The 22,931-nt window shown below is 40.6% G+C and overlaps 2 protein-coding genes across 3 annotated transcripts; one reads left to right on the top strand and one right to left on the bottom strand.

Annotated features, from left to right (window-relative positions):
• Nucleotides 1–9,673: 9,673 nt before the first annotated feature.
• On the bottom strand, nucleotides 9,674–16,628 carry tmem240a (transmembrane protein 240a). The gene is made up of 4 exons (XM_030770126.1): nucleotides 16,572–16,628; nucleotides 16,100–16,206; nucleotides 12,710–12,918; nucleotides 9,674–9,828 (listed from the first exon to the last, which is right to left on the bottom strand). The coding sequence occupies exons 1-4, from the start codon at nucleotides 16,626–16,628 to the stop codon at nucleotides 9,674–9,676; spliced, it is 528 nt and encodes a 175-aa protein (XP_030625986.1).
• A 2,336-nt stretch (nucleotides 16,629–18,964) lies between these two features.
• On the top strand, nucleotides 18,965–22,628 carry otud3 (OTU deubiquitinase 3). 2 transcript variants are annotated; one of them, XM_030769094.1, is made up of 8 exons: nucleotides 18,965–19,042; nucleotides 20,082–20,381; nucleotides 20,477–20,625; nucleotides 20,718–20,830; nucleotides 20,952–21,074; nucleotides 21,319–21,445; nucleotides 21,536–21,726; nucleotides 21,876–22,628. In XM_030769094.1, exons 2-8 carry the CDS (start codon nucleotides 20,176–20,178, stop codon nucleotides 22,038–22,040), a joined length of 1,074 nt encoding a protein of 357 aa, XP_030624954.1. In that variant the 5' UTR covers nucleotides 18,965–19,042; nucleotides 20,082–20,175; the 3' UTR covers nucleotides 22,041–22,628. The 2 variants fall into 2 exon arrangements, with proteins under 2 accessions (XP_030624954.1, XP_030624953.1); XM_030769093.1 differs by having other exon boundaries at nucleotides 21,319–21,726.
• Nucleotides 22,629–22,931: the final 303 nt, after the last annotated feature.

Here is a 22,931-nt window from a genome sequence, read left to right as displayed (position 1 = left end):
CTAAAAAAATTGCTATTTTTACTTCACATATTTGTTTCACTAGTACTGCAACTCAGTAAGCATATCTCGCGCGAGACTTGGCCGAGAGAGTTGACGAGAATTGTCCACTGACAGCAGTTGAGGCAAGAGAGCGCGCGCTTGAGAGACAGTTTAGAGAGGAGGAATCAGTCTAAATATAAAATTATTGGTCGCAAATTATTGGTCACATTTCTAAATAATAAAGGCATATAACCTCTACTAATAATTATATATAAATAAATCGGATTTTACCAATGTAAAGATGTTAGACACGATGCATCCCAAATTGTATCCGGTGCGCACTATTTTAATCGGGGGCAATCGCATCATGAACTTTTATGCCAGTGCATCGATGCGAATCTGTGAATCCTACCAGTTCTAAATTGTAATGACTCCAATAATCCTCTACAAAAGGGGGATTTCCCTCACCGTGGAGTTCCCTTGCCTTCCATTGTTTGCGCATGCGTGGTTCACGATAGTGAAACACGCGTCTTGCCTTGTGGACTCGGAGTTTATTAAGTGGGATCATTGAGCACAAAGCCAGGACTGTGCATGTACAAGAACGCCACCAGAAACAAAGATGTCCTGGCTTTTTGGGTGGAACAGAGGAAAATCTGGCACACCACCGCCAGCTGATGAGACACCAGAGTCCAGTCCTGCAGCCGGTGGTTCGGGAGACTCCGGAGGGGATAAACCCAAGGACAAGTGGAGCAACTTTGATCCAACTGGGCTTGAGCGAGCAGCGAAAGCGGCCAGAGAGCTCGACAAATCACGTATGTATGAACAGTTCGAATGTTTGATCGAAGCTATCAGAAATTGGTTCGAGTTTGCACATCGCAATGTGCTGCAAGTTTTTAAATGCGAGGATATGTAGTGCAGAAGGTATTTCGGAGTGTAGAACATGTTTATTTCTTTGAGCCAAGAGAGAAGACAAAAACTTGCTCATTTGGTGAATACCAATATCAAAATATTGTTCATTTGACTGAGTCCGCAGCAGGCATTGGAATTGGGGGGCGTGACTGGATTTGCGGTGTGAAGTGAAAAGTACACAATGTTCCCCAAGGTTGACACTGGTTGCACATGTTAAAGATGACATTGCCCTGTAGCACGTGTGTGTGAGTGCTAGACATGTGTGAACATACGGGGGTATATTTAGAGTGTTGCTGCCTAATGTATTGTGTGGACTCATGGCACATGGATGTCCACTGAGTTCGAATTTGTTTGAAATCTGATTGAATCTGTTTTACGCCCCATTAACAACGAAACAGTTCTGTTGGTGACAATCTTTTTCTTGCCCCTTTCACAATGGTTAATTAGCTGAGTTCAGTGTCTGAGTACCATAGCGGTGACCTTCTATTCATCACATTCCAACAGGACATGCAAAAGAAGCGCTGGACTTGGCTCGCATGCAGGAGCAAACGCTGCAGTTGGAGCATCAAAGCAAAATAAAGGTGTGACCACTGAATCTGAGCCAACAATTTTTAAAAGATTTATTTAAATAATTGATTTTGACCAAAATCACATCATGTTTCATTGCAACACATTGTGATGAACAATGATATAGTTTAGCTGACATGTGAAACATAAACACTAAAACTCTTTTTTTTTTTAGTATCATTAGATAAGTTCAGATTTTCTTGGTTTAGACTAAGTCTCAAGTTCATTCAGATTGCACATGGCCACTGGTCTGCGCTTAGTTAATTTTTCACCTTCCTGCTTTACCGTATTTTGCCCTCTTTGAGGCAGTACTCAATGTATAGATCAAGTGGTACCATTACCAAGCAAATACCTGTTTGTATATGCCCTGTGGTTTTTCTCTTCTAAAAGGAATATGACGCAGCTGTTGAACAGCTTAAAGGAGAACAGATCCGGGTCCAGGCAGAGGAGAGGAGAAAGACTTTGGCAGAGGAGACCAAGCAAAACCAAGCGGTACAGTAGATCACATTTTATTTGAACTTGGCTGAATTTGTATGTAGGAGAGTTTGTATCACATATTGCACTCTCTCACTCTTAGAGGGCACAGTATCAAGACAAACTTGCTAGACAAAGGTATGATGACCAGTTACGGCAACAGGTGAGATCCCATACGCTGTTATTATTGCCTTTCCTAACAATAAATTTGATGTCTAGTTATGTCTGATGAAAACTTTAAATTGGTGGGATGTTAATATTTTCCTTTAAAAATAGAGGATCAGGTTTGTTTTGGGTCTTGATAAAGCATTGCATTTGCTCCTGACAAGTCCTCTCAATCTACAGCAACTCATCAATGAGGAGAATCTTCGTAAACAGGAGGAGTCTGTGCAGAAGCAGGAGGCCATGCGGAGAGGTGCTTATAAGACACACATCAGATCAATATAAGGTGCAGCCGTTCTTAATATGATCAAACAAACTTCATATGTTGGCTTTGCTCTCTGTTCCTCTCACAGCCACAATTGAGCACGAGATGGACCTGAGGCACAAAAATGAGTTACTCAGAGTGGAGGCAGAAGCCAAAGCACGTGCCAAGGTCGAGCGGGAAAATGCAGATATAATCAGGGAACAAATTCGCCTCAAAGCTGCTGAACATAGACAAACTGTCCTGGAGTCTATAAGGTTAGAGAAATGGGTCTAAAAAAATATCCAATAAAGTTACTCAAAGTCATTAACCAAACTATCTATTTATATCTACCTTTTTATGTGCTTAAAGATATTTTAAATTGGCAGTACTTTGTTTGTAAAGAATAGAGTGAGAGAGTTTAGATGTAAATTTGAAGTGCAGAAAATGTGTTTTTCTTCTAGGACTGCAGGCACTGTGTTTGGTGAGGGTTTTCGTGCCTTTGTGACCGACTGGGATAAAGTCACTGCCACTGTAAGAATTCAAATAGCCAAAAAATGCTCTTTGTTTCTTTTTCTGCTGAACAGATAAACATGTCAGATTTTTCACTGTCTTACAGGCTGCAGGATTGTCCCTATTGGCTGTTGGCGTTTATTCTGCACGTAATGCCACGGGCGTCGCTGGTCGTTACATTGAAGCTCGTTTGGGGAAGCCCTCCCTTGTCAGAGAGACATCTAGGATCACTTTTCTTGAGGCAATAAAGCACCCCTTTAAAGTAAGTCAACAACATAGTCTTCAGCCTATATAACTTGCCTACTTTCTACATCTGAATTAGAAGGTTCATGATGGTATCTGACTAGTTCAACACTCATCTCTAAATTTTTCCCTCTTAGACAACCAAGCGTGTGTTCAGTAAGCCACAAGATGCCCTGCAAGGAGTGGTCCTCAGTGTGAGTGTACAGATGCTGTTGAGATGAACAAAAGACATCCAGATAGCCCACATTAATTTTTCTTTTTACATTATATCTCCTCTGCTGAATTTTTCTGCACCAACAATTTCTTGTTTTGCGTAGCCAGCCTTGGAGGAGCGTGTTCGAGATGTCGCTATTGCAACCCGCAATACTCAAAAGAATCGTGGACTCTACAGAAATATCCTGATGTATGGACCTCCTGGGACTGGAAAGACACTGTTTGCCAAGGTATCATATGATCTGTCATATTAGAGCTGTGTCAGTGCAATATTTGATTTTTCAGGCTGTTCGGGCCAATGCATACCATGTTGTTTGACTTAGAACTCATTTTCTCATTTTCCACAGAAACTGGCCTTGCATTCTGGGATGGATTATGCCATCATGACCGGTGGCGATGTCGCTCCAATGGGCCGCGACGGGGTAACAGCAATGCACAAGGTTTTTGACTGGGCCAACACAAGTCGCCGTGGGTAAGATGCATATTCATTAACCTCCCAGAAACAATTATTTAAATCAGATGACACAGATTGTAAACGCAGGGAGTAACATTTCAAACATATGGATTCCAATATGTTTTAATGGTCTGCTTTACAAGCTTTCAGAAATATGATGAAGCTTCGTAATAACCTGAGTTTACAGCCTCTCCCTTAGCACTGCTAATGGGTGTGAGTGTTCTGTGTGAAGCGAGTTAAAAGTGTATTTGTCTATCTTTACCTGCCTCTAGGGAATACTCTTTTATTAGACTCTACTCTGATGTTTAGAGTCCCACTGAAAATGAACAAAGAAATAACAAGAAGAGCAACGTAATGTCTTACATTTCTCCTCTGGTGTTGTCTTATCATCGTAGCCTCCTGCTCTTCGTAGATGAAGCAGATGCATTCTTGCGCAAGAGAGCCACAGTGAGTCTTGTGCATGCATGGCTGATGGGGCTCATAGAGGGTGATCTGCTTGTTACTGGATATGCGTGTCTGGTCTGCTGGTCACATTCATCATCCATGTTTTCGTGTTACAGGAGAAGATTAGTGAAGACCTCCGGGCCACGCTGAATGCTTTCTTGTACCGCACAGGAGAGCAGAGCAACAAGTGAGTTCTCAGCCTTGTTTTTTCCTGGACATCTTTTTATTTTTGTAAAAGAATTTACGACACACACGCACACAATGCTTTTCAAGCTCTGCTGAGATATTGTTCTGCTTGCTCCTCTCAGATTTATGCTGGTTTTGGCCAGTAACCAGCCAGAGCAGTTTGACTGGGCTATTAATGATCGTATTGATGAAATTGTTAACTTTGCTCTTCCTGGACTGGAGGAGAGAGAGAGACTGGTGCGGCTCTACTTTGACAGATATGTGCTTGAACCTGCCACTTTGGGAAGGCAGTAAGTACTATGTATGAAAAAAAAAATTCATGAAATGTATTGGGTTTATTTCTGAGGGACTTCATAAGAAATCACTTTCAAATAAAGTTATATTTTTTAAGTGTTGCCAAAGTGTGGAAAAAAGGAACATTTCCAGAATTGAATAACTGTTTTTGAATACCTATAGTGACAACTGCTCTCAAGTATTCCCAGTGCGAAGCTTGGTTTGGATTTAATGGTGGTGAAAATATAAAACTAATTCATTTCACTTATCAAGAGCCCTTTATTCTCGTGGTACAGGAGGCTTAAACTGGCACAGTTTGACTATGGCAAAAAGTGCTCCGATATTGCACATCTGGCAGAGGGCATGTCTGGCCGTGAGATCTCTAAACTTGGTGTGGCCTGGCAGGTGAGTCTGTGTCGGTCAATCAGAAACTCATTGGCCTGAGTGTCTGAGCGGGAACAATATTCTTGTATGCTTAATGTATATAAAGTAAATAAACCATCAAAAATGAATACCATCCACTGAAATAAATCCTCAACAACTATAGTCACCGAAGCTACTACTGTTGTTTTTTAACCCAGGCGGCTGCGTACTCATCAGAAGATGGTGTCTTAACTGAGGCCATGATTGACGCCCGGGTTGCTGATGCAGTTCAGCAACACATGCAGAAGATGAACTGGTTGCAGACGGAGGGTAGTCCAGAAAGTGTCGGGAAGGTGGTGATTCCACTCCTGGAAGAAGTGCCTGTGGACTCTCCCAACCAAATGGGTTTGGAGGCATCCGAGGAAGTTTCCCCACAGGCCCAAGACGCAGGCCCACTGGTCCAGGGCATGGCTCCTATAATAGAGGCCATGATCCCACGCGAACAAACAGAGGAAATCAAGCAAGTGAAAGAATCTGAGGCAATTGCTGTTGTTGAGGAAACTGTAGCAGATCCCTCACTCATCAAAGAAGCAAAGGAAACCACAGTTGAAACTGCAGCAGCAGCAGTTCCACTTACTCAGGAGCTGGAAGTGGACCCTGTGGTCAAGGAGTCAGGGGAAGCCGCAGAGGGCGTCGCACGTGAGTCTGATGTCCCAGTAACACAACAAGTGGATGTGACAGCAGAGGTCAAAGAGGCCACTACAACCCCCACCACCCAGGAAGCAGTTGACCCCCAGGCAGATACTTCAGTCACTGCTGTCACACAGGACACCCAAGAAGCCACAGCTAGTGCAGTTGCCACAGAGGCTGAGGCTTCTCCAGCTGCTGCCCTGCCTGAAAGTGAGGCCATTGCAAGTGAAGTAGAAAAGGAGGCAGATCCCAAAGCAACATCTGTGTCAGCTGAGGCAGAACAGCCAGTGGATGGTGTAAGTCAGGAGGCCATGACAGGTGATGCCGCAAAGGAGACAGAAGCGACAGCATCTGATATTGCAAAAGAGGCTGAAGCCATTGCAGCTGATATTGCAAAAGATGCACAGGCTACTTCAGCCAGTATTGCAGAGGAGGCAGAGATAATTGCAGCTGATGTTGCAAAAGAGGCAGAGGCTTCAACAGCTGATATTGTAAAAGAGACAGAGGCTTCAACAGCTGATATTGTAAAAGAGGCTGAAGCCAGTGCAGCAGATATTGCAAAAGAGACAGAGGCTTCAACAGCTGATATTGTAAAAGAGGCTGAAGCCAGTGCAGCAGATATTGCAAAAGAGACAGAGGTAGTCGCAGCTGATACTGCAAAAGAGGCAGAGGCTACTGGAGTTGATGCCACAAAAGAGGCAGAGGCTACTGGAGTTGATGCCACAAAAGAGGCAGAGGCTCCTGCAGCTGATTTTGCAAAGGAGGCAGAAATCACTGCTGTTGTCCAAGACGCAGATCCAGCTGCAGCTGATATCACAAAAGAGGATCAACCAACCACTGTCATCCAGGAAGGAGAGACGAGTCCTTCCACTGTTTCCGAAGAGGCAGCATCCCCACCTGTCTCTGTGGAAGCAGAGGCCCCAACAAGCGCTGTCAAACAAGAAGACATTGTTAGCCAGGGAACAGAGGCCACAATAACCGATGTCACAAAAGAGACAGAGGTCCAAACAGATAGCACAAAAGAGACCGGGATCTCTGAGGCTGAAACTGCAGAGGAAACCAAGGCTGAAGTAGCTGATCTTGCCAAGGAGAGCGGATCAGCCGAAGCTGCAGTGGAAGCAGAGGCCACAGGGAAAGATGTCCCTAAGGAGATTGAGACCATTGCCACAGAAGTCAAAGAACAAGTAGGAGTCTCATCCACAGCTAAAGAAACCGATACTCCAGCTGCTGAAGTTCAACAAGAGCCAGATGTGAAGGCAGGTGGTGCTGATAAGAAGTTAGATACTTCGGCAAGTGAGGTCGCAAATGAGGCGGAGGCCACAGCAAAACCTCAGGACACTGAGGTGCCAAAGGTAACCACTTCTCCTGAGGCAGAAGATAAGCCCAAATCACAGGAGCCCAAACCAAAAGATGGCAAAGGGAAGGGCAGCTCATGCACCATCTCCTAAATATTTTGAAGTATTATGCTGAATGATGCTAGGGTGCAGGAAGTTAAGGGAAACTAGCAAGAACAGTAGCTAGGTTGCCATGGGAGACACTTTGTTAACCCATTTAGTTTTATGAATTCTGGGGTTATTCATAATCTAATTAAATACTGTATTGTCTTTGTAATTTAATTTTCAAATGGGTATTTGGTGGATTTGTTGGGGTTGTCAAAATAGTAATAATACATCTAGTTACACTAATATGATTTTATGAAAAGGTGAGTGTTAATGAAATGATGTGATCAAATGGTGCCTTTTCTATGATGCCTTAAGTACAGAACACAAGAGGACAAAGTACGTACTCTCCTCATTGTGATGATGTTACCTCATAACACTGGTTTTGGGAAAAGTGTTCCTTTACCTCTTTCTGTGAAGAATTACTAGATTCTCCTCATGTCTATGTAAGCTCTTGTTTTCGATCATGTAATGTATATACCTCAATGGACTGACTTTGATAAACTCAGTGGCATTCCAGCCATCCTGTATGTTTTGAGAATATGAGACAAAAAACAGCTTTCTGATGCCTTTCAACAGAGCAAAAAACTTCTTAATGATTACAACTTTTCTAAATGAAGAAATTTCATAAACTTGGATTTCTACTGAAGGTTTGATTGTGTGGACTTTCAGGCTACTGTGAATAAATTGCTTTTGACCAGATATTATGATTATCTCACAAAATGAGTAAATGAAAGAGGAAAAAAAAAAAGTTTATTGAAGGTTGAAAGTGATGTGATGCCCGTCATTCAAGAATTACACTACGGAAAATGTGAACAGTTGAAGATTAATTATGTGTGAGTTATTTAGAACATAATGTGACAACAGTGATCTGAGGAAAATGTTGTGTCAACTTAGGAACCACTCATACAGGAAAAACGTTTGCTGTTCAGTCACTTTTCATACTGAATGAGCTGCTGTAAAATAGATGCTGTACACATCAGCTGAGAGAGCTTTTCACAGTTTACCAAGCTATCCCACTCATTTATGCGTGTTTGCTCAATGCTCTGTAGATGAACATCTGTGTACTTCAGCCTGTAATATGCCAGCAAAAATACATGGTAATTTCTAATAAAAGTTGTTTTTTTTTTTATCGATTCAAGTGTATGGAAAACATTTCACCAAACCCAGTTCATTGAACTCGCTCACCTGTTGTGTCTGTCCTCCAGTGTGGCGTGGAGTGTCTTCAACTTGGATGTTTGGCAAGTCATTACAGATTATTGTACATTATTTTTAAAATTCAGATGTTCTTCCAGATTTGCAAGAGTATGACGACACGTTTTCAACATTCAAGAGTTTTTTTTGTGCTACACAAACAATCTTTTTTGTTTTGTTTTCAAGTATTCCAACTGTTGTAAGATATCAGTATAACCATCAAGACCTGCCGAAAGATCACACACCCAACAGTAGGGGTCACTGTTGTGCTTCAATGGCACTTTTAATAAAACAGACATTTTATCTTCACAACAGCAATGTCTGGACACTGAGAGGAACAGGAAATTGGGTCAGGGCTCTCTGTGCTAGCAGGCTGGTTGATCTGGTGGAGTATGGAGTTATTTAATTGTATACCAGACAGGGCTATTGGACACAGTGTAGGGAAGACAAGGCAAATACTGACAGCTCTCTTTTCAGTAAGACTAATAAACGTTCAATACAGCACACAGAGCCCTGACCACACATTTTAGCTCCTACTCCCCCTCCCTTTATTTACAGATAAAATTAATACATTCATTTTTTTCACTAAGTAACAAAGCTAATTAATCGTTATTTTACAGGGATCTGTTTTCAATAATTCAATAGATTACCTGTCACTCCACTGTCACACCACTCCCCCTTCACTTTCTGTTTCTTTTTTGTTTTTCCCTGGAATACAATTCATGTCTCACTTCTACCCCCAACCCTGTGTTGACTTAAATCCCATAAAACAATATGTATAACTATTTACAAGCAGTAATTTCTACCTATGGCATCACAAAACCATGAAACCCAGTCTGTCCCCTCCAATTCCCCTCCCTGACCCCTGTTCCCATGAAAGAGCAAAAAAGGGCAAAGAAGAAAACTGAGTGATGGCCCACTCACACGGCCTCCCATTTAAACAGTGCCCTTACCCATTCCCCCATTCTAAAAGTGCATGCCAAGTTTCGACAATGAAAAATAAAAACACCTGTACAGAAAAGACCCTCAAAAATCATTGCCCCCAACACCCCCCTCCCTTCCCAGCAAACATGGTGGACATGGACATGAGCTGAAAAGATTTCAGTGGCAATTTCACTCTCTGCTGGAGTTTTAATCATAGTTGGCAAATACTCAACTGTGTTGTGTGGTTGTAGAAAGTCTAAGAGGTGTTACTGACACTGGTGGCGACAGTTGTAGAGGGTCTCTGAGGCAGCCGCTGGTAATGGGGCAGTTGGTGAGGACAGTTATGGAGAGTCAGAGGTGACGAGGGCTGGTCATGGGGCAGTTGGTGGGGACTGTTATGGAGAGTCAGAGGTGACGGGGGCTGGGATGACCGTTATGGTAGAGCTTCTGTTTAATGTGCACCATGTTTCCACTGGAGTCCTCCAGCTGTCGTAGCTGCGCACGTCTACGGAGATCCCGTAGATTACAGAACTGTGGCAACCAGGACCAAGACGGGGTGTCTATGAAATGAGACATAAGAGGAGAAATATGAGAGAAATATAAAAATAAGAAATATGTATGTGGCTCATGCTGTATTTTAAAAAAAAATATGACCATAAAAGCCAAAAGCCAATTTATTTATCAAAAATACACTGGAATGTGACAATACAGATAGTATGAATACATGACATTATTCATCACTGGCATAGTTTAATTTACTTTGATAAATGTGTATTTGAAAACATTTTTCCTGAACACAATTTTACAATATATTTTGAGTGACTAGAGAGTAATCACTGTGACAGGACAAGGAAAAAAAAACAGGCCACTCCAAGTACAGTCACATCTCCAAACCTGACTGTGACCTCTTTTGGTGTATGACTCACATGTTAGCTCGGAGGAGGATTTTTCCGTTTCAACTTTTAAACTTTTAACTCATCCCTTTCTGAGAGTACTCTTCTGAAGAACTGAGATAGGTTTTTAATAAACCATAAAGACATTTAGATATTTAATTCCAATGCATTGTCTTTGTATACAACAATTGCTTTACGACTAATGCTTAACCAGTGTGTATCATTTTATCTTTTCAATTATATGCAATGTTCTAAAATCATACAGGCTGATAATGATAATAGATGTGTCCTTTTCATTTGTACATGAACAGTAGCAGCGATGGAAGCAATGTTTATCCTGAAAGAGACCTGGCAGAGAGAGACAGGACAGGAATGAGGGAGAGATCTCCAGACAGCCCAGATCCTCACAAACGGCCCTACTGGAGGTTGATGGGTGGGGTGAGATATTTATAGCAGTCTGTGGGTATGCCATCCACAAGGACTGCTGTGAAGGGTATCCAGATGAAGACTGAATAAGGGGGGAGGGTTTTCTTTAATTCCTTATTTGAATAAAAATAAAGAGATCAAGATAGCGATGTATCCAGGCTGGACCGTATTCATATTGTAATATAGAAAATAGGTTGAAGTTAAAGAGAAAAAGGTCTTTTGTGTAAATGGCAGGAGCTGGATGGAATATGTTTGTGCCAAGTCATCAGTTTTTCTTTTTTATTCCCATTATTTCCATTATTCAAATATTTTGCAAAATATGGCTTATTGAGCCCGATCTGAATAGCAACAAAATTACAGAATGGAAAATTGATTAGCGAGAGAGAGTGAACATCAAAAAGATGGTGCAGTGGTTACTATAGGTGAAGTATGGAGGAATGGGCAAGGGGTGGGGGAGAAATGGAATTAGAGAATGAGGGAAAGGCAAGCTGAAAAAAATCAATGTGTATTTCTCAATGCAATCTGTGTGTGTGTGGTGTGTGTGTGCGTGCGTGTGGTGTGCGCGTGTCTGGTTGGGTGTTTGTGTGTGTGTGTGTGTGTGCTCACACATGCCCCCCCCTCCCCCCCCACCTTTGCTTGCCTTTTCTTTCCAGCTGCTCTCTATCTATTTATAGCCCTGGAGAAGCGAGAGGGTGCAGGAGAGAGTGTGTGTGTGCGTGAGTGGGGGTGGGTACATGACAGTACCCTCTCCCTCCTCCTTCTTCTCCATCAGCCTCACCTTCACTCCCCATCTAGGGGAGGCTAAACGAGGCTGACCTGCCATCAACGTCATAGTTTCACAGTCTGGGTGTACTCGACTGGAGGGGGATCCCCACAATCTTCAGAGGGACAATACGTACGGAAAACCTATTCTCTCCTCGAAACTGGTTCAGTAAATGTATTACACCATTTTTCATGGTGATTTTTTTTTTAATTATATCACACAGTCTAATATTTTTTTTTTCTGGGTGGATGTAAGATACTCTTTAATGCATGTATCTGTAAGTTTCTTATACATAGTCACTCTACAGATGTAGGGTGCACCATTGGTTATTCCTTCCATGCATGAAGGTAATCTTCCAGGAAATCAGCATGCATTCTACAAGTACGCTAAACACCTTTTTATTTTCCACGCTATTCTTGTTATGTGATCCTCTCACAGTTGACCACAACACTTTCTAAAAGACTCCCTCAGGGGATATTTGTACATGGTAAAAGTGAAAGCACTCTCTTTTAAAAGCCGCACTTATATCTCTAGCCAAAACAGCTTTATCCCACAGCATCCCTGTATTCTCTTACATACACTATTGGGACTACTGCTAAAACATGTTGTTCAGGTTATGCCTAAGAAAATGATATTGTCATTTCACAACAGGCTTGATTTTAAAGATTTGCTAACTTGGATCGGTCCATTCTATGGAAAAATACTCCACAAATTTATAACTCTCAAGAATGTGCAAACTGATCAAGTAAAATAATCACACTAAGAGGATTTAGGGAGCATGCTGGGATAAACTGTGTTTAAACACCAAATTGTGCAAATTAACTAACATTATTTTGCTGCAGACACAGTCGAATTCATTCTTGAGTAAAAGCTGGTCATGAATGCTTAATTTAGCACTCTTTTAATTATAAAATATACAAGCCATATAGGGTAGCCTCATTGTTCTGTCTCTGTCTATAGAGATTTAGGATATTTTAGACTTAATTGACTTCTATTGCATCATATTTCACGCTCATTTACATGCAATTAGTTGACATGAGATAGCAGTTACGAGGTGACAGATTATTTGATTATTTCCTGTATAAGCACAAATTATGGGAAATATTTCAGGGCATATTTCAAGAAGAATACGCGCACTGGCATTTTAATTGTATAGGACAGTTAGATATTACCTGTGTATAATTATAATTTTTCCAGCTTTACTGTATGAAAAAGTTTATGTATCACTGTCCACCATATTTGAGAAAAAAAATCTTCTGAGAAGCTCTTATGTCTATGGGAACAGCCTTTAGGCCCTGGACCAACCCCAATCGAAATACTTCCCCTTGTTCACCTTGTATTGGTCCCCAATACACTCACCATAGTAGCGACTGGCTCTCCAGGCCCTCACGGCACAATGCAGGGCTCCATCCAGCCATAACAACAACCAGCTGATACAGAATCCCAGCAACAGCCCCAGCATGAGGTCCATCTCCTGTTTGGTCACACTGTCACTCACAAAGTAGTTCTCTGACGAGTCCACCAGAGAATGGTCACCATCGTATGGAATTACATAGTGGACATGATGTCTGACATGGGGGATAAAATGTGTGTAACCATTATTTTTTCCCAATAAGACATGATAACACAAGAGAAACAGGTGAGTGTATTCATGTGACAGATACGGACACAAAGCGAGTCCGCATAAAATGCTCAGAGGGCTGAAGTCTGATTTTAACTGACGTGGTTAACCACGGATGAATGGTTTTATTTGAACAAATATCCTTTTGAATCAACATTTGACAGAATTGTCAGCGCTGTAAGTGCTGGATAATCCGTTCATCTGATGTTCTAAGAATTTCTCTTCCAAAATAGTCCCCCATACAGTTATGATTCAAATATTACAGTCCCTCAGCAACAGTGAAATCTAGATTTTGATTCCAATTTCATGGAACACTTTATTGTGTTCTAAAGGTTATAAAGCAATAGCAGACTTTATTAAATTATTATAGTTATAGTAAAAAACGTATTAAATGTATTATATGCACAGGAGGACAGACATCATGGCTATGACTTATCCATGTAATGAGGTTCTCACTGGAAAGCTGCATGTTATCTACTTTGGAGTAAGCTACTTCTCCTCTCGGATAGCCACAACTCTGTAGCCTTTCATTACAGCATTGATCTAACACACCTGAGGGATGCCCCACAAAATCCTACTGCTGAGTTATCCAGATCTAAATGCCATTACATTAATAAAGCTGCACTTATCCAGGTGTAAACCTCATTACATTGATAACACCATGCTTTTATTACACTGTTTCAAGCAGCAAGTATGCGCATGACTACATCTCCTTAAGCTTAAATCTGTCCGGTTAAAGGTTAGCTGGGAACAAGCTTGACTGGACTGACGCATGATAATGGTCAGTGTTATCTGACTAACTTAATAATCCCATTCTGTGAAATAACCCCCTCATTTTTATTGAGCAGATGCTCCTCAGGAAGCTAATTAGCTCTGAATCAGGTATTTACAGTATGCGTAAGGCTGGGACAAAAGCCTAAGGGTGTTTTTGCTCTACAGATGGAGGGTTGGCCATCTTGTATCTCAATGTTAAACGTATGGTAAAGAACTCACATCGTCCACTTAAAATGGATCTTTATCTTCACTTGAACTTCCATCTTTTTCAAAAGTCTATGCACCACACTAACTAAACAGACCAAATCTTATAAAATTTCCATTAGTTCCTTATTATAACATATACTTAAAAAAGCTTTGACTACAATCTTACAGTCGAGGGCATTGTCTATGTTAGGTTAAGAAGAAAACATAAGCTCTTATTAAAAAGTGATTGCCTCATCAGTCACTATTTTACTTAATGTTGAAAAATTTATTTTAATTATAGTCGCTGCATGTTTAAATTGTGTTCATCTCACAATGAAATGTAAAGCCATCTATTTTTTTTTCTTCTGACATAAAAACAAAAATATCGAACTGTTAATTAAAAAATTATATATATATATATATATCAGCTGTAATCTCACATAAAAGGTCCAGCAAAACTGTTATTAATAGCTGCTATTTTCAGATTACTTTTCTAACATGTTTGCTATTGGCCTCAGAGGTAATGCAGTTCAATGGATGAAACGAAAGTGCATAAGTGAAAGTGCAAGTCTAAAGTGCTTTTATTCCTACAGTGAGAATTATTCTTCATTACTATGAACATTCCATTTGCCCACTGTTGTTTCAAGTGAGAAGTTGTTTGTGTCTTTGGCAGCCTTAAGAAACTCTCTTTTAACTTCACTTTAAAAATTATAATTTCAAAAATGACATCCTGCATGTGTGAGCAAGATCAAATAAAAACTCAGTAAGAGATTACCTTATATTGTCTTAAATGAGCAGTAACGAGAAAGGGTCTTTTATTCTTTAAAATGTTTCTTTTCTTTTTTTACAGACTTTAAGGACCTAACTTATTGCAACAGTCAACCACTATACTCTTCTATATAAGGCTATGAAAGACACTTCAAAACACTCAAGATCTAATGAACATTGAAACCATTCAATTGATCTTTTATCTAGCAACTTGTTTACAACTGTCTACATCCTATCAATACCTGTATTCACTTGAATACAATAGAAAGACTGATGGACGGAGGGACTCGTAGTCATGTTCAGATGCAAAGTACTTCCCAGTGCTGAAAGTTGCATAGGCCACATATTAAATAAGATCAGAGAATAAATTTATCAACAATTCAAATGTTTTTACATAGGTCTACTGAGTGGACTGCCCATAAAAATTAGCTTTTTAAGTTGAGGGAAAAATGCACCGAGTTCGTTCGAAATTGTCAGGAAGTTGCAGTATAAAAGTTAAGGTTGTTCCTCAGTGCATCATATCTAGTGATTTATGTTAGCACATAGTTCACCCTTTTCAATAAAAATACAAATTATGCTGTACAAGAGCACTCTGAAGCACTAATGTAGGAGTATGCAATTTGCATGGGATTAATTACATGTCGGTCGACACTTTAAACGCACATTGTCATATCCAGAGGATATATTGCATTATTGTATACTCATGGTTGTACAAGGGTTGTACTTTAAATTTTCACACTCACTGTGATGTACCCTGTTGATGCGGAAATTCACCACGTTTCTTATCATTTTTGGGCTAATCTCAGTACATAGCCGAGCAATAATAGCAGGCGATTATCTGAACTAGGCTACAAAGATGCAGACAACTGGTGCGAATAGCTTTACTCTTAGTTCACACAACTCTACACTCATTATGTCATTAGGCTAAATATGTGTAGAATATCGCTGACTTAAATACACACTGTTGCGTAATGCTATGTCGAACGTAACGCTCCACTTAACTAGAAATATATGTGTGGCTTAGCTTAAAAACACCTTTATACGCAGAAGCAGAGAAATCATGCAGGGAAATCAAGGAGAATTCTGTTCGTGAAACAACGCCAGTTACACAAATACGATCAGTTTGTCGGTCATTTCAGTATTCGAACCGAATCTTTACTAGGCAGTCTCGTAATAAAGACGTAGCCTATATAATCCCTGCAAGATCCATATCCCCAGAACATAAATGAATTTGATGCATAAGAGACCATGTTCTCTTTCGAGGATATGAAAATGGTACAACATAAGGAGTCGACCAACGACAGGCCTAGGAGCTATAAGATGGAAAAACCTGTCATTGCGCTAAATGGTAACATCCCAATTACGGGGAAACGTATATCAATAATTAACGTGTTTTTTACCTTCCACAGTTGCAATGACAGACGCGGTCCTCTCCTCTCAAATGCGGTAAGATGTAGTTGTGAAAGCGATCCAGTAGTGCGTTCATGTCCATTAAACACGCTATCGCCTGCAAAGAACCATTTGAGTCAACCAGGACATGACAAGCAGCATTTCGAACACATTCAACCGCTATATGACCTGATTATAGTGACCACTGCAGTGAGAAAAATACTCCTATATACATATTTTTTTCAATTCCTCACGAGAGGAACAAGCGTCGATGTTACGAGGCTCCCCAATTATTTATTTAATATTATAGTGGCTGTTACTAAATGGACTTTCGGAGATCTAAATGCACCTCGGTCAATGTAATTTTTAACCATTCCCAAAATAATCACTCAGTAAATTCTGTTCACATGTTCGCTCTTTTTTACCGGCTACGAGTATTTTCAATTTACAAAAATGTGAGTAGGGCGAAAATAATTCCCTTACCATTACAACTGAAGCACCAAGGATCATAAAAATCATGGTGGTTGTGATCATATGCATCAAAACTTCCAAACTCGCCGTCGTCTCTCCTCCAGTGTGCCCGCGTTCTTTTTACAGATCCGGTTAAGCTAAAAGCACTCTGGAGACGCTCATTGATGCGCCCTTACTGCACCTGACTCTCAGCCCTGAGATCGCCAGATTTGAGTGTGCTCTTACGGCGCATAAGGTTGGGGTGGCCCGGTCTCACTGCCCCCCTTCTATTAAACACGTCTTTTCGGTTCTCTCCCCCATCCAGCAGAATGTCTATTCGTTTTACTGCAAACCAAGCTGTGGTTAGCGAGGGGTTTAGCCCCACAGTTCCTGAGTCGGGCGCGTTGTGGGAGGGCGGTGAGAAGGGTGTCCTGCTCTGATTAGAGATGCTGAAGTCTTTCTCCCCTGCGTTCCAGTTCAATTCAGATATTCCAGAAGAGACGTAGAGTGAACCGGCTTTGTCCCAGATTTTTGGAACTGCCTTTTCCAGAGCGATATCGTTATTTAATTGATGTATTAGTTAAAATCCCTTCACTCTTTTCTTTTTCTGCACAAGGATACAAACTGTTCAAGTCTCCGGTCTTAACAGTTTTACTGCCTGTTACATAGTTCCTCTGGTGATGTGAACACAATATTTACCTTGACAACGTGGTACTATAAGATAAACTGGAATCTAATCCTCCTTATTTCACGTCCATCGAAGTTAATGCCGCATCTGCATCAGTGCCTTGAGCCAGACACAAGATTATACCATTTTATTTTTGTCTCCACCGCCAGGAGCACTCTCTACCGATCATCTGCGCGAGTGTGAGTGTGTCAGAGGGTGGGGGCTGGGGGAGGTGATGCAGTGGGAGGTATTTGGTTCCACCTTGCACTTTTTCCCTCTGAAACACATGGCTATGCTATTTTTAGGTTAGAAACATATATAGTATAATTAATTGGTAGCCCAAGCCTTTATTTAGCTATTTCGGAAAAATTGCGACTTGTTTCGTTTCACGCCCTATATTTCTGTTTATTGGAATATCAATTTGCCCACGTCCAGCTAATTTACCCATTGAATCGCCCCGCCAAACTCCACAATCCGGTGGCCTCTGCTCGATCCCTCGAAAGGAGGATGTCATAAAAAATATACAAAACATTGATAGTTATTTGTTCCAACTTGTCCACTGTTCTCCCACTTTAGGTTTACAATACACTCAGGGGAAGAACCATTTAATCTGACAGTTTTCTCTAATTGTGAAATATAAGACGAATGCCCTTATTTGTTTTACACCCCCAGACATTAGTAAATTTAACTTGAAATTAACACTAACATACACTAACACCTTGTAATGCAACGATACCACAGAAGTCTACTGCAAAATATGTGGTGACTTGTCTAAAATAGTTAACATTTTTCACCGTCTTATTCTCGCCATGTTTCCTCGCTAGCTACAATGGACAAACACAGACTACAAATCTATTAAAAAACAGTTTGATTAAACGTCCACGATCAAGGCTTTAAAGTGTTGACTAAACGACACCCCACGTTTCAGGACCGTGGAGAGCAACCTGAGTAAGGCTGTACAGTATGAACCCCCATACTCACACACGCCACCCAAATGCTTGAATTGCACCTTAATATATTAGTTGAGATCAAAACTGTATGAGCACTACTTCTATGCATCTGTCTCCTTAAATCATCCAATGTAAAAAAATCTCTAGTTCAGTTTCAACCTACACCTCCCACGCACGATTCTCTTCAACTGTATTATGTCGAGAGGGAGTCAGGGTGAAGATGGGCAGAATCTCTGCAGCGTTTGCTGTGTAGGAGAGCCAAAGGAGGATAACAAGTGGGGCGAAACAGTGAAAGAAAGGAGAGTGACAGCTCCATTTTTTCCATCTTATCACAATATTTCACCCTCCCACTTTACCCTGAGTCATGCACAAACTCAGTGAGACATCAAACAGTACCATCAGCCAGATAAATAAATAAATAAATAAATAAAAAACACACAACCCAGATGAACATAATGTATGTATTTCATTGTTATGTCTTATGTCTGTAAGGATCAAAATGACAAGTGTTCCTTAGTTGAATTTAAAAAACGATTTTGCCTTTGCAGTCAGGTGAAACTGAAACAAAACGTTCGCTATTTTCTTCACATTGATTATCTATACACTATTTATTAGGGCCTAGCTGTCTACTCATTTTGCTATCTTCTGAGGAAAAAAATGTACAAAAACGGGCAGAAAGTCGAATTATTCCACGGACAGAGTATTTATGTATGAAACTCAAACAGGACGAATTCTGGATTGTACCATCAAGGCTGCCATACAAAACCCGGAATAACTTTCACCCGGAAATCAAGGAAACAAACTATTCATGAGCCCAGCCTGCCTTCACACCTGAACAAAAGTAAACAGCTGTATACTCTTGGACGTCCGAATTTTTACACAAGGATGTGAGTAGACACATAGGCAGAGTTTTTTGACATATGAGGACTTGACTGTCATTTCTGATTCACGTACTGCATTGTGTCAAAAGAGCCAGTTTATCTTAAGCCAACTAGCTAATGTAAGTAGCACGGCTGTATTCACTGTACCCAAACTCTTGTCAGCATCTTGCATTCGTTCAGACAGTAAATAACTGAAAACCATAGTCTACACAAACGCACGCTGAATCTGAATTACTTAACTGCAATATACAGATAGTGACATATCTCTGTACTTTGTCAATATTAATGGAGTTAGGTAGTTAGCAGCGCTAACGTTCACCTTATAAAAACAGAGGCTAACGTTGCTGTGGGCGCGATTTGGCCTCAGGTTCCTGTTAAGGAATTGTGAAGTGTAGTCTGTCCACCACTTATCCGAGTAATTAGCAAACTTTATAGACTGCATACGTGCAAATCTATTGCTTTTATTATTTATTTATTTATTTTCATTGATCTGTAACTGTTCAGCCACTTTGAGGTCGTTACCCCTATTTCAAGTGAATCCCTACCAAGGGAGCAGCTACAAAATCTAACTGAAGCACAGTATAACACGTGTGATCTTGTCAGCACAAAACTACTGAACCTTCGACCAGAGTGTACACCATAATAAACATGCAACTTTCACTCTGTTCTTTGAAGCTGTGTTTTCAAAACATTCACTGTGAAGGACTAGTCAGTGTAGGTAAACTAGTCACTGACTAATTTTGTCTTATGATAAAAATGGAGGTAGCACTAATCCCTTGGTGACTTAATTTAACGGCATGAATCCTAGTAATGGAGCTACGCTATAGTGGATGAGTTAGGATTTGTATGCTTGAATGTTGTAACAGCTTCATTCTGTTTGGAAGAGGGGGAAAAGCCATAAGGTTGGGGTAAGGTTGAAATGTTTTGTCAGAAACTAATTTTCATTTATTTAATTGTTGAAGTCTTTTGTCTATTAATCATATGAAGCACTTAAAAAAGAAAAAAGTACTGAATTATTGACATGGATATCTGTTTTGAATCCCAGGTAACAGTGGTGCTTGAACAGCAAAGGACTTTTACTTTTACCTCACCAGCTGTTACTCTGTGCAGCCACCTCAAGCACCCTATAGAACCTTACCATGTCAAGGAAACAGACAGGGAAGCCAGTGCGTGGGAACAGAAAATATGATTTGGAGAGGAAGCGGGATGAGCGGGCTGCCCGCAGGGCACTGGCCAAAGACCGGAAGAATCGTCCGCGAGGAGAGGATGAAGGAGAGGAATTTGTCAGCTTCTCTAATCAGCTCCAGGCTCTTGGACTTAAATTAAGGGAGATTCCTGGAGATGGGTAAAAATAAATAAATAAAAACTTGTGCTGCATTGTGAAGCTGATTCTTTTTGTACTTAATTTGAAGGGAAAATACTAAGAGCCTCTCTTTGTAGGAACTGTTTGTTCCGTGCCCTTGGAGACCAACTGGAGGGACATTCCCAGAATCACCTACGTCTGCGTCAGGAAACTGTTCAGTACATGATGTCACACAGACAGGACTTTGAGCCTTTTGTGGAAGACGACGTACCCTTCACACAGCATTGTGAGTCAGATTGTATGTTTCCTAAAAGGAAGGGGGTGGGGTTTCCAGTTACTTTGACAATATTGTCTCTCTTTCCACTTACATTCTTCTAGTGTCAAACCTCTCACAGCCAGGCACGTTTGCTGGCAACGATGCGATTGTGGCCTTCGCACGAAGTCATCAGCTCAAAGTAGTTATCCATCAGCTGAATGCTCCACTATGGGAGGTGGGGAGCAATATTATGTTATATTATTTATTTGACAGTACAGTCGCAAAAGCTTTCACCTGATTTGTCTGATGGCCAAATAGTGATGTAATTCACATTTTTTGTTTACTGTTTCATTCAGATAAATGGCGCGGAGAAGCCTCTTTGTCGAGAACTTCACATTGCATATCGCTATGGTGATCACTATGACAGCGTCCGGCATATCGGTGATAATTCTGAGAGCCCAGCACATTTACGCATTGAGGTTTGTGCAGCTTTTACCACCCCCTTCATTCACTGTGTGGATTCCATGATATAGTTAAATGTCAGTCAAAAACTATTTAACCTAATATAGAGAGTATGTTGGACCTAATCCAGGGTTTTCACTCCCGCATAATTACAGGCATGAAAAGCAGTTATAGAATGAATACAACAATTTGAGTGGAAGTAAATATTCAGTGAGAAGCTGACTAACATTCTTTTGATTACCTTCTTCTCTGAAATAACAGAATCTGAATAATTCAAGACAGTTGGGTGATGGTCAGAGAGAGAGACAGAGAGCCCCCTCCCTCTCTCAGTTGCCCTCTGAGGATGAAGAAGTGATCTTAAGCTCCTTCCTGAACAGTAACTCCAACAGTCAGTCAAGCTGTCAATCACGCCCTCTGCTTGCATGCCCTTGGGATAACTCTTGCTCTTTGTCAATGCTTTTTTTGTTGTTTCTCACAGGTCAAGGAGAGAATCTGTGTCAATCAAGTGCCACATCACATGCTGAATGGCTTGAGCCTGAGCTTAGGAACCAGTCATCTAATGTTCTCTGTGACTCAAGAACAGAGACACGCCCTCTGTGTCAAGGAATGCCAACAGAATGTAGTGTCAATCTTTCTCCACCAGAAGGCAGTACATCACACAAACCCAGGGTAACAGTAGTTAGTTAAACATGTTGTTTTATTAAATCCAGAGATTTAATCGCAGTACATTGTTTACTGTTAGAATACTTACTGTTTAACTTTGCGTAAACATTATGATTGTTGGACCTTTTTTAAAGGCCTTTCCCATCTTGTTCCAGATTTCAAACAAACAAAGGAAAGAGCAGCAGCGTTTGGAAAAAAAGAAGAGACAGGAGGAGAGACACAGACAAAAGGTCCTTCAGGGTAAAACATCACATGACCAGAATCAGAACCTGCCTGAACCTGTCACCCTCGTGCCAGCCCTCAATACTCTAAGCATCTAGAGCAATCACGGACAACATTGCCTTGAATCCAGTGCTTCGGCAATAGAAAGCAATCAAAACGTTTCAGAAACCTCCGACTGTTTTCCATGTACAGTCAGTTCTTTTGTGTAGCCAAGCATGTGTACAGATTTAGATGCTGTTGACTTTGAATGATGTATGTTTGATGTAAGAAAGGCATTTTGCATACGTTTTTCTGTTGGATTTAGTCTTTTGGTCTCATACAGCCATATACACTCTTATAAAAGTCTGATATGGTCAGGTTTGGGGAAAATTCACTTAAAGTTAAACTTTAATTTAGATTAATTTCAGTTTATTTTATCAGACATCTGCCAAAGAGTATTTACAAAGTGTATCCAGACAAGCGAGAAGAGTCTAAATCCAAGTTTAATGATGGTCTGAGATTGAAAGGACTTGTTTTGGTTTGTGAGGAATTTCTGCAGTTTACTACGTGCCTGGATTTTGTTGCATGCTCCTCAGAATTTCTGTAGCTTAAGTTATTGAAACAATTTTGAATGATGATGGATGCTTGTTGTCGCTTTGTTTTTGGAATGAAGTGCAATCTGGTAATAAATGAGAATATTTGCAAGATTTCATTTGAGTATTTGTTGGATTTCTATAATATATAGAAATTATACACAAAAGAAATTAATATAAAATAGTAGCCTGATCTCAAAGGTAATTATATTGGCAAATAACCTTTGCTCACCCAGTTGGCTCTGAATGACTGTTTTTTTTTTTTTGGTTTTTATATTGTGAAAACATTCCAACTATATAAGACTATATCATAGAGCTTTTTTTATGTTGTCAGTCCAAGGTCTCTGTTAAGCATTAAACGAGGATTCCTTTTTTTGTGATGTCAACAATGCGGCGCACCTATGCCCCAACTCAATC

The sequence above is a fragment of the Chanos chanos genome, chromosome 3 (assembly GCF_902362185.1).
Source record: "Chanos chanos chromosome 3, fChaCha1.1, whole genome shotgun sequence".
Classification (NCBI taxonomy): Eukaryota; Metazoa; Chordata; class Actinopteri; order Gonorynchiformes; family Chanidae; genus Chanos; species Chanos chanos.
This window is presented reverse-complemented; position numbering and strand designations above follow the sequence as displayed.

Excerpts from the sequence above, each read along its gene's own strand:
- otud3 (XM_030769093.1), top strand. The coding sequence starts at position 20,176 with ATGTCAAGGAAACAGACAGGGAAGCCAGTGCGTGGGAACAGAAAATAT. Across the intron at positions 20,626-20,717 it reads CGTACCCTTCACACAGCATT|TGTCAAACCTCTCACAGCCA; the intron begins GTGAGTCAGATT and ends ACATTCTTCTAG. Across the intron at positions 20,831-20,951 it reads TGAATGCTCCACTATGGGAG|ATAAATGGCGCGGAGAAGCC; the intron begins GTGGGGAGCAAT and ends TGTTTCATTCAG.
- tmem240a (XM_030770126.1), bottom strand. The coding sequence starts at position 16,628 with ATGCATATGATCACAACCACCATGATTTTTATGATCCTTGGTGCTTCA. Across the intron at positions 16,207-16,571 it reads TTGGTGCTTCAGTTGTAATG|GCGATAGCGTGTTTAATGGA; the intron begins GTAAGGGAATTA and ends GGTTCTTTGCAG. Across the intron at positions 12,919-16,099 it reads TGTCATTGCAACTGTGGAAG|ACATCATGTCCACTATGTAA; the intron begins GTAAAAAACACG and ends CCCCCATGTCAG.